Source organism: Urocitellus parryii, chromosome 11, assembly GCF_045843805.1.
Source record: "Urocitellus parryii isolate mUroPar1 chromosome 11, mUroPar1.hap1, whole genome shotgun sequence".
Classification (NCBI taxonomy): domain Eukaryota; kingdom Metazoa; phylum Chordata; class Mammalia; order Rodentia; family Sciuridae; genus Urocitellus; species Urocitellus parryii.
The window spans coordinates 99,955,815-99,972,589 of NC_135541.1; the positions used below are offsets into that span (position 1 = coordinate 99,955,815).

Sequence of the window (16,775 nt, forward strand, 5' to 3'; positions counted from 1 at the left end):
AGAGAGAGAGAGAGAGAGAGAGAGAGAATGAATATGAATGAATATGGGAAAAAATGAATTAAAGTTATAGGGGCTTCCTTAGAGATTTCAGAGAGAATATACCTAAGGAACTCCCCCAAGAGAAATTCATATAATCCATAGGAGTTATTTAAGAATAAATGCTATTCTGAGAAACTACTGCATAAAAAATTAGTATGCCACTGTTCTTCAACTGTTTTATACATATTAGCCATATGTCCAAAACTAAATCATAAATTCTGTGAAAGTAAAGACAATACCATATGGTACATCTCATACAGCACCAGTATAATGTAGGCTCACAATAGATAATAAACACTTAAAATCACTTAATCCTAAGTTACATAGGACTTTTCATGTCTTTTATTTCTTCTGTGCTATGATACTGTGGCAGACTGTAATTTACAAAGATGGCCATTATACGACCTCCAGTCCCATATGCTCTGGTACAATTTGGCTTTGCCACTTCTTCATCAGCATTTAGAGGTTATTCTCTACTTTCTTAAATCTTGGAAGGCTCTATGACCATTTTAACCAAGATAACACAGTGGAAGTAACATTGTGCCAATTCTGGGACTAACTCTTAACTGACCTGGCAACTTTTACTTCCTGCCTGAGATCTCAGCTTTCACAGAGAAAGCACTCTGAGAACACCACACTATGAGAAGCCAAAGACAGAAGGAAAGCCCTGGACATTAGGAAGCCCTGTGGAGAAAGAGAAGCCAGGGAGCACTGACTCACTAGACATGTAGATAAAGAAATTGTGTCCAGCCCAGTGAAGTCTTTCTGATTATTCCAGCCTTAGCTACCATTTGATGGCAGCCACCCAGGGGCCCTGCTGAGCCCGGTAAACCCACAAAACCATGAGAAATGATACAGCTACTATGTTGTAAAGTGATTATTTAGCAATAGATAAATATGACAGATACCAAGATGGATGTCCATCCAGTGTTTTTCAAAATGAAGTTTCAGAAACAATAACAATTATGCAAATAGCACTGAGCTTAATGCATGTCAGATACTATTTTAAGCTCTTGCATTAATTCACTGAAAGCTACTAACCATCCTTCGAGTTGGCCTCTCTTATTATCTTCATTTAATAGGTAAGCAAATAGGTTCAGAAAAGTTAGGCAAATTGTACAACTAATAAGTGACAAAGCTAGGAGTTAAACCCAGGTAGTCTGAATCTAGCTTTCTACTATCTCATACTAGATAGATTACGATTGATAGACAGACAGACAGATACTTTAAATATATTCCTAATAGAAAATCCCAGCAACCTGGTATCTCCCAGACACTAGGCCATCATACAATGTACTAATGATAGCTGATAATAAGTATCTTCTCAGACTTACCACCACTTAAATAAGTGCCTTCTTACTATGTTGATATGTTCTTCATTCAAACTACCTAGGTCACTCAATTCCAACCACAAACTTAGACATCATCAATCAAATAGTGCACTCCTTACCCAGGCCACGAGGCTGATCTCAGCTCCTCGGCCAGCTTCCCTTCTATTCCGGTTTTTGGGAGCTGAGCTTCCAGTTGGGATACTCTCTGGACAAGACTCTCCAGATCCTTTTTGGCCTGAAGGCCTGGAGGGTAGAAAGCCCCAGTGCCATCAGACAGCCACCCCTCATCCTCATCAGTGACACTATGGGGTGAAGACCCCTCAAGGGTGCCAACAGCCCTCAGCTTCCGGGGTCTTTCCAGACTAGATGAATAATCACTTGTAACCGAGAGAGACCGGACACGGCTCTTGAGGTTCTGAATGACCTTGTTGGCATTCTGCAGCTGGGCTTTCAGATCTTTAATGTCCTTTCGTAGAACAGAGATGTTTTCTGACTTTCCATATGCCTGGGACTCTTCCTGCTTCCCTAGCCGGCTCTCTGAAGGCTTCTTCCCAGGAGGGTGTGTGAGGGCTGGGCCCAGGCGCCCTTGCTCAGAGCACAGCCCTTCCATGAGTACCAGGCTGTTGTGCTCCTCACATTCTGAAAGACAGAGACAAAGACATCTTCCTGAATACAGACTGGACATGCTACTGTGGTCATTCCCTTTTCAGGGAATAGGTTTAGCCATAGGAATAATAATTAGTGGAGCAAAATTGAAGCAGTACTCAATTCAACCTGGTTCTGTACCAGTACTCAAACCTAATATTTTATATCCTCCCAACAGTCCTGCAAGTTAGGTATGGATGCCTTCCATTTTACTGACTCAGAGATAAACTAACTAGCTCTAGATCATTCAGACTAGCACATGGCAAAGCCATAATTCAAATCCTCCAATGTCATGTGTACGTCCCATACACATTGCTGCCTCTTAAGTATGACATTAACTTGGGCCTTTATTAAATAGACATTTAATAATGATAGTAGTTTTATTAAATAACTATTTTAGCAGTTGAGGAAACGGAAGCACAGAGAAATTCATAAACTGAAATTTGAACCAACTAGGCTTGCCCCAGGATTTCTGCTCTTAACTGCCACACTACTCTGCCTCAAGGGAAAAGAGATGGAAAGTGTTTTTCTCCTTTTCTCAGTATTAATTAGGTAGGGGCCCCATGACTATTGTCTTTTATAAGGCAAAACAAAATATTTTTTAAAATGTATTGCTTACATAACCCCAAGAGCTCATCTATTCCCTTCTTTCATAAGTAGTCCTTGGTATTTTTTTCTATAATAGTGATATGGATAGAATGTTATTTTGTTAAGAGAAGTATGCTAAAAGTTAATCATAGAAGGTGAAACTCATATTCAGACTCATTTTGAAGCAGAGTTCTCCACATTTCCTGTCCTTTTCTGGTCCTGGGTCCCTTTCAATCACAACTCCCCAACCCCTACTAATCAATAAGGTATGGGAATAGCCTAGGACCACTGGAACAGGAATGCATATAGCTCTCTTTATAGGAGTGCTCTCAGAAAATGTTTGCTCAGTGATTGAAGGGAAGAGACAGAAACCTCCACTCAGCCCTCCTTGCATTCCTGTTCCAGTGGTCCTAGAATAGCAACCAAATGTGACAGCTGACCTTGGGGCAGGCAGGTGAGTCCTATACCCTATGATCTTACCAGGGCTGGTGGTCTCCTCACGTTCAGCCTCATTTTCACTTCGACCACAAGTCTCATAGCCCAGGTCCTGGAGATCCACCTGGACCTGCTTGCTGTCCTGCTTCACCAGGGATTCACCTGCTCAGGAAGTAACAGAAACTATTACAGAGTATCTGAATTTCTCACATGTTCCCTGAACTTCTGGGGCATTCACCCTGAACTTTAGGGGCAGGGAGGTCAGATCAAGTGTGGAATATATGTTCTTTTGATTGGGGGCAGGAGAAGAAATCACCTGCTCCAGGCAGGATTTCTTTGAGGATGAGCTTGTTTTTCACTGATAATCTCACTTCTGACAACGTAGGTTGAGACTAGAAACTTGTAAGTTGGATATCCAATACTATCATCTCTGGAAGCTGCAGTGAGACTTGCAAGTCCTTTATCCACAGGAGTTCAGTAGATGTTTAAATGGGGCTGAGCTAATGTAGAGTCCCAAGACATCTAGACCTGTATTGGCTAATACAGTGGCTATTTTATATTAAATTAATTAAAATCAAGTAAAACCTAAAATTTCCAAATTGCATTAGCCATATTTTATATGTTCAATAGTCATATGAGACAGATATATATATATATATATATATATATATATATATATATATATATATGTTTTCTACTTTCCTACCACTGCAAAAAAGTTATATTAGACAGTGCTGATCTAAACCAATAATTTTTATACATTTTTAAAGAATCTGTTATAGTGCAAAGAAAATAAAAGAGAACCAATTACACTGAGAGAGGAAGGCAGTTTACTTACTATACCAGAAATTAGCAAACCTAGATGAGTTTTCTATACATGCCCATTGCAACCTTGAAATTTTTCTTTCTTCCTTTTTTCTCTGCCATCTTCAAATTGAAGTAAAATATCCATTTCCACAGTTCTAGCACTATGGTCAGGACTGAATTTGTTTTGAGACTCGGTGGGGGAGGAGGGGGGAAGAGTAAAATCTGCAAAACCTATCTTTTCTTAGGAAGAACAAAGACACTGTGATGGTGAGCTTCCAATACTTACTAAATATGGCTCTGTACTTCTCCAGCTGGTTTGCCTGGGCAAAGACAGTTGCTTCTGAGATCAGTAGCTTCTCCTGAAGGTCTTGATAGCATTGTCTGCACTGAGCCAGCTGAGAGCGCAGGTGCTTGGTAGAACCACGCAGGCTAAATTCTGATTGAGGCCTAGCATCCTGGGCCTGAGACTGGTTATCCAACTGTAAAAGGGACCAATACAAGGATCAAGACAGCCTGAGGCCATCCCCCCTACCCACACACACACAGTGATAGCCACTTCCCCCTTTGAACACTGTGGGTTATACTCATGTGTCTGTCAGAGTACTTGTCACACCATTCAGTAGTTACTTGCTTTAGACAGAGCTCCTAGAGAGTTTCTAAAATGTCTTATTCATCTCTGTATCTATAGCACACAGCACAGTGCTAATCAAGTCTATAGGAGAGCTCTCAGAAAATGTTTGCTCAGTGATTGAAGGGAAGAGGTAGAAACCTCCACTCAGCCCTCCTTGCATTCCTATTCCAGTGGTCCTCTCAGAATCCTCTGTATTGTCCATTGACTGAATCCTCAGCAAAGCTAACTCCCTTAAGAGAATCCCAACAACCCCTTGTGATCACAGACACTGTAATGAACTGTGATGAAAATAGTAGTTGATAAGAAAGAGATGTCATTACACACCATTTGGGATACCTCAAAATCTGATGGATCCCACTATTATGGCAGTTACATCCTATTAAAATTATATGGCCATTTTTCCCCACCGTATTATGTCAAGGGAAGAAATGAGGTCTTATCACCCACTGCTACTGCTGAGATGTTACCTAGAAAACTAACAACTTAGGAGATACTCATGAGATAATGTAAAAACCTTTCTAAAACTGAATGGGTACTTTTATTATTGCCATCTCCCTCCCTGTGAAACAAAGCTGCCCTTCCTTTATTACCTCCTGAAAGACAGTTTAAGATAAAAACTGATATCTCCAGTTCTTTACCAAGCATTTTTCATTTCACCCATGCCCTTGCTTACTTGGTGGGTATCCACTGCCAAGGCGGCCCCAAGATCAAGGCTCTGGGGTCTGGGGCAAGGCCTTGTGGTCAACTCCTCCTCTTGGCATTGGTTCTTCCCAGGAGAACAAACCAGGTTTGTGTTCATTCTGTCAATCTCCCTGGTCAAGTGTGCAAGGAGCTCTGGAGTAAGTTTATTATTCCCTTCCTTGCTGCTTAGTATCAAGTGTTCTTTGAGGAGGTTGATGATGTTGTGGGCATTCTTCAGTTTTCCCTGGAGCTTTCTGAACTCAGCCTGAAGGGTACTCTCATTCAGATCCCCTTTGGCGACCACAGTCTCCACCATCACCTCGCCTTTCTCCTTGTCTTCCTCCATCTCCCATCCATCAGACATTGCTTCTCCCATCTGCTCTTTCAGCTCTGCATTCTCAAGGCAAAGGCTCAACATGGTATTCCTACAGAAAATATACATTCAGAGAACAAGATCTGGTCTTGGCCACAGCTCTTTATAGCCCCTTTCACCCACATCTCAGTCCATGATAGACTCAGGGACATGCCAGGGCATGAAGCAACCTCAAAAACCTACAACAACATCTTTATTTTACACATTGGAATACCCAGAGTTAGGAAGGGTGAGAGACAGCCCCACACCAAATACTTCTAACAGCTGTCTGATGGCAGCGCCATCACTAAAATCTCGGTATCAAGATCTACAGTCTATTTTTCTTTACTTGGCCAAATAGCCTGTTTTCTAATTCTCAGTGACCTCTGGAAAACACAGAGGTACTTACACTATTCAGTAAAACATTAGAAGGAAATGGCCTATGACAAATTTGTTATTATGGATTCTACAGTTCTATTATTTATCATCCATTTTAAACCACTGAATGATAAATTGGGATCCAGGAGCTGGGCACAGTGGCTCACACCTGTAATCCCAGTGACTTGGGGGGCTGAGGCAGGAGGATTGGAAGTTCAAAGCCAGCCTTAATAAAAAATAAAAAAGGGCTGGGGAGGTGTCTCAGTAAGCACCCCTGAATTCAATCTCCAGTAACAACAACAACAACAACAACAAAAAAACCCCACCATAATTGGCATCTAGGAACACATAAGAAAGAAACAATACTAATTAGATAAAACATAAACATATAATTATTTGCTATATGTCTGGCTCATGTAATAGGAGATAACTTTCATGAGAGCAGAAACCATATCTGTACTGTTTGCCCTGTATCCCAGGGTCTCCACAGGTACCTGCCATGTAAAACATTCATTCACACTGTCGACAAAATAAAATTGACTAAACTAATTTTCACCAAGATATTCTAGCTTTTCCCTTATCCCTAATAAACCATTTTCTGGGGTTGAATGGAAGCTATAAAGAACATGGCTTTCACAAAATAATTCACTTAACCTCTTGGAGTCTCAGTTTCCTTTTAGATAAAATAAAAATTATGACACTTTTTATGAAAAATAAGAATTATAACATTAGTAGATACTAATGAAATTACAGGATGTGGTTAGCTCAGAATCCACAACAGAGGAGTCATTCGATGCTGTTGCAACTAACTGCAGACCTGAGGAATATTAACATCAAAATCCCACCAGGTCCTTGTTTAAAAGGCTCTTAAGCTAAGGCCTATGAATTTGAATTTTACTTAAGTTCCACAGGTGATTCTTAAGCACTGAGAGTGCTGAGCTTGAAGAGGAAAAAAATAAGGTAATTCATGGCCTGAAGGATCAGTAGTTGGATATGTCCCTCAACTAGATTTCTCAGAATCCTGAAGTCTTGGGCCTTCAAGCAGAATTACTCTGGTGTCATTTAGGGAAGAAAATACTTTAGGACATAGAATTCAGAGCATCCATGAGACAGTTTTTCAATGGATAAAAAGGGACAGGATGTTACCAAAATTGGGATGAAGGAGGGAGAGAGGGGGACACACATATAATATAGAAAACAATATTTAATATTATAACTACATTTTGGGGTAAACACTAATGTTTTCACAGTACGAAGTAATGAAAGCATGCTCAACAAAAATCTTGAAAGGAGTGGCTAGGTATTAGATTCTATCTTTCTCTCCACCAGACCTCAGTGTTTCTTGAGGTCTGGTGGAGAGAAAAAATCAGTTTCAGAACAGTAACTCTGAGGAAAAAGGAAAATAATCCACAAGGATACCTAGGCATGATGTGTAGAATCAAAAAGAATTGTTCTGTTTGTAACATCTCAACTAAATTCACACATGCAAAAGTTAAGCAAAACTTGTGCTTTAACTTAAGTAGAACTTAACTGAAGAATTATTATAATTCAGTGTGAAAGAACTAACATTTAGAATGATCACCGAAGTTTTAAAAAATTATTTGAAAAAATACATAACAGAAGAAAGGAGCAGATTTAAAAATCAGGAGCCAGGGGTCTGGCTATGGACCATTATGCAATCTTGAGTAAGTCACTTAGAACTTCCTAGGCCTGAGTTTCCTTAACTATAAACATGGACAATGGGCTGGATATCAAGGTCTCTTCAAATGTTAATGTTATTCAAGGAAGTTTAAGTGATGTGTAATATATAGGGAAACCACAGGACATGACTTAAAATTTGTACATCTTATAGCTGTACTCTTAACAAGAGTCCTCAGGGGTGAATGATTAAGTGGATTATCCCTATATCAAAATATTCTCTGGGCATCTTTTGACAAAAAGCTGCTAAAGACAGAGTAGCCAATCTAGTCAATGAATCAGATATTTATCATTTTTCATCAAGTTAATAAAGCAGCAGAGATTATTAAAATTGCTATTCCATGATTCGATTACTCGTTGCTTCTGCCAGGGAACTGAGTTGGAGATGCAGGGGCTTCTATATAAATACCCCTATCTTGTGAACTGCTGTGGTTCTGCATACAGCAGTTAAACTTTGGGGGCAGAAGATCCCTTATACATTCCAATCAATAACAAGTGATCACCATTATCCATTGACTTTTCTGTAAAGAACTCATAGAAACATCAATGCATAGATCCTGGAATGTGGATCCCGTAGTCATGTAGCAACACAAACATCTTGGTTGCAGCAAGGCAAGGCCCTGGCTGTGGTGGTAGGGACTTGTGGTCTGTAGGCTCCCCTTCCCTGGAGAAAATGTACTACCTGATGTGGGACACAGAGGAGAATCCCGCTTCCTCAATTTGAGCCTTTAGCTCCTTGAGTTCCCCTTCAGCTTTTCTCTTCTCCTCTAAGTGCTGGTGGATCTCAGCCCTCAGGTGGAGCATTTCCTCCTGAAGACACCTGTTACTGTCCCCTCCTACTGGGGATGGAGGGGAAAGAGATGTGTTCTGGGTCTCCACGGTTGCCGAGCTTTTCTCCAAAGCCACCTTGGTAAGCTGAAACAAAATAATGGTTTAAAGAGATTAGGTCACATACATAAAATGATGTTAGGTCATTAAAGAGGACCCAAGAGAAACATGAGATCACAAGGACATCCTTCAATGGAAGCAACAACAAGAAGACAAAGCTAAAATGAACTCCCTTATGAGGATTTTCTCAGTCATAAGGGTCTTGGAGAGTGGTTTGGGCAAGGAGGACACATCTAGTGAGCAGAGTTGTTACAAAGGGGAAGAGGAGAATACACAGAAGGGTGAGGAAAACACAAAAAGCGCTCTCTCTTTCACTCACACACACACACACACACACACACACACACGTAAACAAACAAGTTTTAAATAAGTCTGGTGTCTGTGGATGGGGTGATTCCTATTTCTGAGAGGTCAGAGTTCCCCAGAGTCTTCTCACAAGTCATGAAGCTTCACAACACTGGAATCCTTGAATCAGAAGATGATGGCTCAAAATTGCAGGGCTCAATGCCAAAGGCCCTACCTGGAACTTAGATTCCAAAGAGAAGATGAGCAGGAGGGCTCAGGGTACTCAGGAAACAGCAGCAGTCCTCACAAAATTAGAATAATGGTGGAGCTACAGAGTAAGCTTTATTTCATTGACAGCAGGGGAATCACATCCTAAACTACTGAGAAGCTGCGGTGAAGCCCTGTTCAAAAGCCTCTATTCCTTTTTGGTTATTTCACTTGTGCCAATATTGTCAGCCAAATTCTCTTTACGAATTTAAGCATGTAAAAAGAAATCAAGGTAGAAATAATTTCCCAATACCTTTCTTTTTCTTAAAAATCCTCTTCAAGTTTCAATTAAAGCAAATCTTACAGTGTTTCCTCAAATGGGAATTAGCGAAGTTTTAGACTTTCTTTCTGTTCATTTGCACTCGTCTCTAGCTGTTTTTCATGCTTTTTAAAGTGTGGAAATCAAAACACAAGTACATACTTAGTGTATGACTATTATTTTAGAACAAGGATTTCTTGCCTGTCTAAATTAATTTCAATATATCTCAATGTCACATTGATTTTTATTTTTATCTCAGTGGAAGCATTTGAGAGTTACTTACCTCCAGGTCAATTCTAATTCTCAGTTTCCCACCTCTCTCCCACAGCTTTGTCTGGGTCATGTTTTTTTTTTTTCTCTCTCTCTTTCTTTTATATCTATAAATCTGTTATTTGTACTTATCACTTATAAATTCATTCTAGCTATACAGAACCATTTCCTAATTATCAAAACCATCAAAATATTTGCTGTGCATCTCTATAACGTGTAGTGGTTACCCAAGTAGGGATGATTTGTTGAATTAGTTATATGCTTTAAACCTTCATTTAAGTTATCAATATGTTAACAGAATAAGATCCAGGGTACCTTACATGGATCAATGATCGGAGCTGCTTGGGTTGGCAAAAAGCAATTGACTTTTGCTACTTCCCTTAAGAAACCATGATAAAATTTAAGCCACAGGTTTGTGGTGGAGGTAACTCATAACATGCAAGTGGTATTTAGTAAGGAGATGTGCACCTATGTCAAAGAAAGAGATCCACACACAAAGGACACCATCTCTAGGTACCCAATTGTACATGGGTTCTGTGAGCTTGATATCTGGCAGGCTCTTGACAATTTTCTCTCTATAACTCTGCTGATCAGCTTAGTCAGTTTGGGGGTCATCTCCACATATGCCACCAACCATTTGTGACAAAATAAAGGACATGGTACTGGATAAAACCACTTTGCAAAATTTATGGCTCTACCTTTCATTTAACTGTGTTATCTTTCAATATAAACCCTTTCCAATTAACATAACTAAAACATCACCATTAGTCTTGAATATGGGTACAATATTTATTATTTTCTAAAACCCAAGGATTCCTTTTGCTTAAAAATAATGTCCAACTTTATAAATCTACCCATTTTGTGTGTGTATGGTACAGGGGTGCTCTACCACTGAACTACATCCCCAGCTCTTTTTATTTTTTATTTTGAGATAGAGTGTCACAAAGTTGCCAAGGCAGGCCTCAAACTTGCAATCCTCTTGCCTTGGCTTCCCCAGTAAGTGGGATTTCTGGTATGTGTCACCATGCCAAACAAGTTTAATTATTTTCAAGTACCATCTATATGTATGATACCTTACTCTATTGGTTTCAATACACCTATTTTGTTAAAGAAAAAACAATGACTCGAGATCTAATTTTTGCTTATGCTAATTTGGGTTTTCATAGTTCTATCTCAAAGATGGCTTCCATTGACTAAACTTAAAATTTAAATATAAATATAATTTAAATGTCAATGTATGAAAAGTGACTCAGAAACTAGCCTTTTCATTAGTTTTTAATCATTAATGAAAAGCAAATATTTCTGCTCCTTCCTTCAAACAAACCCTGAGACTTCCACTATGTGTGGCAGTAGTATGAATCCATTAAATCTATTTTAGCTATGTCTTTCTTATAGATATCTTCTTCAACATTATCTAATTCACTTGTGCTATTGTTTCCATACAATTCAACTTTTTGGGTGCTGAGTTCCTATTTGCCCTGCAGAGGTTTAGTGCAGGATCTTCTCTTTTGCTTGAATAGAGTTGTTCTGTTTTTCCCTACTGCTTCATACCTCTCACAATGTAAGTCAGTTCCCAGGCAGCAATAAGTGCATTAAAAACTAGCTTTCCCCAGATGCACAGCATCACTAATCCTTAGGGAAATGCGAAATAAAACTGCAATGAGATATCTCCTCACACCTGTTAGATTGGTTTTTATACAAACTTAGGAAAGAAAAAAAGATATCAAGCATTAAGATGCCAAGAAAGGGGAACCTGTACAATGAACTTTAGAATAGCTACTGTGAAAAATGGTATGGTGACTCCTCCAAAAACTAAAAATAGAACTACTCATAAGATCCAGTAATTCCATTTCTGGATATATATTTACAAAGGAACTGAAATCATATTGTCAAAGGATTTCAGCATTCCATGTCTACTGCATCATTTTACAATAGCCATGATAAGAGGTCAACTTCTCAACAGAGAAGTAAGTAAATAAAGAAAATATGATGCTCAGCCTCATATTAGTCAGCCTTTAAAAAGGGGAGAAATCCTGTCACTTGGAAGATTCTGAAGTCCTTCAGGCTAAGAGAAATAAGCATGGCAGACAAAGACATATATATCCTGATCTCACTTATGGGACTGAAATGTGGAATCTATAATAAAGTTGAACAGAAGTAAGGAATAGAGTGAGGGGGGATACATCAGGAAATTGTTTATTAAAGGGTACAAAGTTTTGGATAGACTTAAGGAATAGGTTTTGAGATTTATTACACAGCAAGATGACTATAGTCACTAATAATGTATAATTCCAAAGAACTAAGAATAAATTTCAAATGTCTCACCATAAGAAACCAGGGTGAGGTGCGGTGATGGATATATTTATTAGCTTGATGTAATTATTTCACATTTTATTTATATAGTAAAACATCACTTTGTACCCCATAAATGTACATAATCATGACTGGACAATAAAAATAACATTAGTTTTTTAAATAGCTGTTCCTAAAACATCACACTTAGTCTACTGACTTCTCTCCTTTGCATTTGAATCTCAATTCTTGATTAACTTTTCTCCATTGCAAAGTTAAAATGAAGAAAGCAATGATTGATTACTCTAGTTTCTTTAATGGAAATTTCCTAGGTGTTTACTGTAGATCTTAATCTATTTTGAGATTGGGATTTTGTGGGAGATATCTAGGAGAAATTATCATCATAGCCAGACCTGAAGCTTGCTTAAGTAGGTGAGTCAAAAAAATAAGGAGGAAAAAAACTTTCTTTGGCTAAAAGGTGATTCTTGCCCAGGAACCCAAAGTTGGATATGTGTACCAGGGGAAGTACATGGATGCTTGAGTGAAGGGATTTTGGTGTCAAGAATAAGTCTTAGTTTCCAACAAGGAGAACACAACCTAATAAATAAGGAACCATTTTCCTAGAAAAAAGCAAATGATTTTTTTTTTTGAGAATCCGGACACAAAACACAGTTATGGCAAAGCAAGCTTTATTTAATTGAAAGAAAGAGAATCACAAGTGTAAACTCCAGAAAAATGAAGTAAACTTACAATGACTTCACATACGAAGGGTCCTCCTCCCCAAAGCTGAAGATTGGTTTTTTAAGAAAAGGTGATAAAAAGGAAAATGGTGCTTACCCAAGAGACTCTTCATCCAACAGGTATACACTTTATCTATCAAGAGTCAAGCCCTAATCCAGAAGTCTGTCAATTTAAAATTATATTAGGCATCTCCTATGCCAAGTAATATTGCAAGCACTGCAATATGCCCCAATGTAGAAGTCCATTTCCCAGCTGGACTGACCTCATCAAAATAGGGTTTGGTTATATTCTCCATGTTAGGCTACAAAAAAAAAAAAAAGCTATGGAAGAAATGACTTTCAGTTTTCCTATAGGACTTGTACTACCAAAAATAATTTATACCATGCAAATCAGAATCTGAATCTCCTTACAGCTGTGCTTCCTGCTTATTTATTCTAAGTTAATCCCATCCCAGTCACTAACCATCAGTGTCCAGCTGCCATCCCAAACTAGTTGTCTTAAAGTGAATATCTGTTCATTCTGTAGGTTCCTTTCTCTTACCGAAGATCCTCAGTGAAATCAGGGAGTGAAGGGCAGAAGCATCTGTACTGAGGGGCAGTGGTTTGCACAATTAAATTCACAACCTTTGGTGAGAAGGACTCAGAAAAAGATATTCAAGCAAAAGTAGTGGAGCTGATGCAAAAACTCAAGGGAGAAGTGAAGGTTAGCTATGGTTAAAGCAACAAAAAGGGACTCTTGGTAGAAGGGAAATTCTTGAGGACGTATTGTGCCATATCCTGTAAGATTTGGGGACTGTTCACTTGGGCTCCTTTCACTGGTTTATTAAATTTTTCCTCTTTTTCTTATGCAGGTGGTATATAAATAGACCCAGGCATCCTCATTTCCCCTACAGGTTTCCTCATAGTCCTAAGGAAGCCATCACTGGGGGAGCCCGGCTGCTTTTGCAGAAGGATTTCTATCAGGGATCTACTTTCTCTGCAATAACTTAGTTTCAGGCATCGTCCATCTAGAAGATGCAACTGTTACATGTCACTGGGCAAGGCGGAGACACTTAGGAGTTCCAACAAATGTTGTGGGCTCACTATCAGTGATAATCTCTGAGGTCCAGGACGTTCACTCTTGGACTTGAGAACGTGGCTTTCTCTGATAGTGGGTGGGGACTGTGTTTCAGCCTTGGATACCAAGTTGAGGCTTGATAGGGGCTTGCTGTTGAAGGGCCATCTGCTGGTCATTGACTTAGTCACAACCTGGGTAGTCTGTCAGGTTGCACTGACAAGTTCTCTTCTATATGAGACTCCACTGAGAAAGATCCCTGCTGTGGAGACATTCTGATCCTCTTGGAGTTTCTCAGCATTCTCCCCATGCAGGTCCTAAGCCCTGCCACCTCCCCAAGCAGCCCTTCGATGTCTCCCTGTCTTCTGTGGTGTGTTTCAGTTACAAAAGCCCAAGAGGGGAAGTATCCATTGTCTTGTAAGTAAAAATTCTTCTGAAGCTATAGCTACAGACAGTAAATAAAGGCAAAGGTGGATAGGAAGAGGCAGGAAGCAGAAGACAAACACAGAAGTAGTAAAAACAAAAGGGTCTATTAGAGAAACTGACAATGTGGGTTGGAGAGGCAACTGGGATGCTCAGGGAGGACAAGCAGCAGACTGGGAAGTGGTTTATATAGAATGATGTCTTCTCACTTTAGGAGCACAAAGGCCGTGGGAGACCATCAGACCCCAGAAGGGCTGTGTACCTTCCACCCAGGGAACCCCAGGACCTGACACTGACTTACTTGCTGGTGGCTGTTGTGTGCAGCCTCCTCCTCAATACTGTCAGTGAATTCAGTGCTGGCATCTTCAGTGTCATCCCCTGCCACTGCACCTGGAAGTAAGTTCAGAAGAGAAAGGTGAGTCCCTTCACAGATGGCTTCCAGACAGCAGGTAAAATTACACTCTTTGCCATCCACCTCTGATTTCTTTCTTTCCCCAAGTGCCTGGAATCCTAGCCATTAGGGAAAGCAGAACCAATCCTTCTCAGTGTATTTGCAGTAATTTTTTACTAACACTCAAGCTTGTACAGATCTATAACCAAAAAGCTTGACTGTCAAGAATGATCACCCTCTTATCTATTTTTTAAAATTCTAAATGATTCTCCATCCTGGCTATGTAGCAACTGTTTCTTCTGTAACATGGGCCAAACATAACTAATCTTTTTCCCCCCAACAAATGCTAAGAGTTTCCCTCATTTCCTAGGGATTAAGGCAACCCAGTTCCTTTCCCACTTTTCCATTGTTGTGATCAGCTATGCAGAGACTGATGAAATCTCTGAGGTTCTCCCATCTGGGGGTCCTGTGTCCTGGGGAAGACTCAGGTCTAGTCCAGATTTCAGACACAGAATGATACTATTTCCTAATTCCCTCCTCTTTCCCTCTTCCCCATGTCTCTCAAACTCTGTTCAACGACAACATCCTTTGAATGGAGGGTTTTTTATACTTTGTTCAAATAAGGATTAATCCATTCGTTCATTCCCCAGTGTACACAGTCACCACCACGTACACGGTCACCCCACAGCACAAACATCCACACCCTGCTCTAAAGGACAAATCACTGCCATCACTGGTCTAGGCAGCTAGTGGTCTAGGGCAGTGCTGACCACAGAACCTTCTTTGATGATGGCACTGTTCTTTGTCTACAGTACCCAATAAGTAGACACTTGTCACATGTAGCTATTAAGCACTTGAAATGTGGCTAGTGTGACTTAGAAACTGGATTAATTATTTTACTTAAATTAATTTTTATTGGTATAGCCACATATAGCTAGTGACAATAATGAACAGATCTAGAGAATTTCTTTTTTACTTTTGTTAGAATAAAAGACTGTCCATACTACTTTAGATCAATAACTGTGCCCACATTATAGTTTTATTTTATCAAAATACCAAAGAATATCTCCTGTGCCACCCTGTATCTTACAGAACCTACCCAGGTTAGAGAATCTCAAGATCTAGTTCTGACCCTGGACTCAGCAACCAATCTGTTAAAGTCCTCTTCATTCCACTCAATAACCCTGGCCTTAAAGAGATTAAGTGGCTTATCCAAGGTTACCCAACTAATCCTGACAAGACCTATGTCAAGAAGTGTCTGTACTCTTAGGATCCATTCATTGTTTCTTCAGGTGATAAATCAGAACTTTATTTTTGCTTCTTCTTCCCAATCCAAGGAGCTTCCTCCTGAGCTCAGATTTCCATAAATGAAAGGTTCTACATGAATAATGAGCATTCACTGTCCCAAGTGGTTAGCCCTCTCACCTATTCTTTCTTAAGCCTGAATTCTTACTCCCCATCCTGCAGATGAGTTGAACAGGGGCAATTTGTATTTAGATTCCATTTCTTGGCATCTGCAAGTTCATGCCAGAGATTTGCAATGGCTCATGCTGACCTCATCAAGGTATAAAGGTAATTAGGCATGCTGTTCTAACAGTTTAATTTCCCTGATCTTTTGGTGAACATTATTTATCGTGGACCAAGGTAGGATCCTATTCAGCAAATCCCTCCACAAAGAGAAACCTCTAACAATGAGCATCTTAATCTGTGGCAGACAGTGTACAGTGGGGATTTCCAATAATTATTATTTCCAGAACTCTCTCACTCAAGGCACTGGCTGAATAGAGGTGAATATGTTCACCTCTACTCAGAGGTGAATGCTCTGACTGCTTCAAAACACTAAATGATAATTCACTGAAGGACATATATATTATGCTTACTTTGGAGAATCTTTCCCTGTACAATGACAGAGATCATAATCTTATTTTTCCTGTGTGTGTGTGCATAAGCACACAAATTAATTGTCCTACTCAGTGAAAGATTAAGAAAGCATATTTTTCCATTGTTTTCCTTTAGAACACTGAGCCAGAGAATGATCCTGTAGTTCAAGGAAGCTCAGCTCTGTTAGATCCAGATCTTTGTCCCGTACCATTCTTGGTAGCTTGCACAGCCTATGCTAAGTCCACATCCCAGGATGATTCCTTTATTAGGTTCCTCAAGTGGAATTAGGAAAGATGACTGTCACGAGTTTTGAAGCTTTTTATCTGACACTTTTTTGCCCTCCACTTACCTTTCTGATGCCACATTTACATTTCTAGATAATGTTCCTTTTTAATTCACTGGGGGGAGGACAGGATGTGTTGGTTCTGACTTCATCAGAA

General features: G+C 39.6%; 1 protein-coding gene across 12 annotated transcripts in view; it reads right to left on the reverse strand.

Annotated features, from left to right (window-relative positions):
• Pde4dip (phosphodiesterase 4D interacting protein) overlaps positions 1 to 16,775 on the reverse strand; it is a 185,985-nt gene that overhangs the window by 24,868 nt on the left and 144,342 nt on the right. For 11 of the 12 annotated variants that reach the window (XM_077791185.1, XM_077791184.1, XM_077791175.1 and 8 more), the window contains 6 exons: positions 14,365 to 14,453; positions 8,268 to 8,500; positions 5,150 to 5,582; positions 4,132 to 4,324; positions 3,084 to 3,200; positions 1,490 to 2,009 (listed from right to left, as the gene is read on the reverse strand). In XM_077791185.1, coding sequence (XP_077647311.1) covers positions 1,490 to 2,009; positions 3,084 to 3,200; positions 4,132 to 4,324; positions 5,150 to 5,582; positions 8,268 to 8,500; positions 14,365 to 14,453 — 1,585 coding nt within the window. Of the gene's footprint in view, positions 1 to 1,489; positions 2,010 to 3,083; positions 3,201 to 4,131; positions 4,325 to 5,149; positions 5,583 to 8,267; positions 8,501 to 12,517; positions 14,086 to 14,364; positions 14,454 to 16,775 lie in introns of those variants that run through there. The other variant, XM_077791182.1, reaches the window with a different exon arrangement.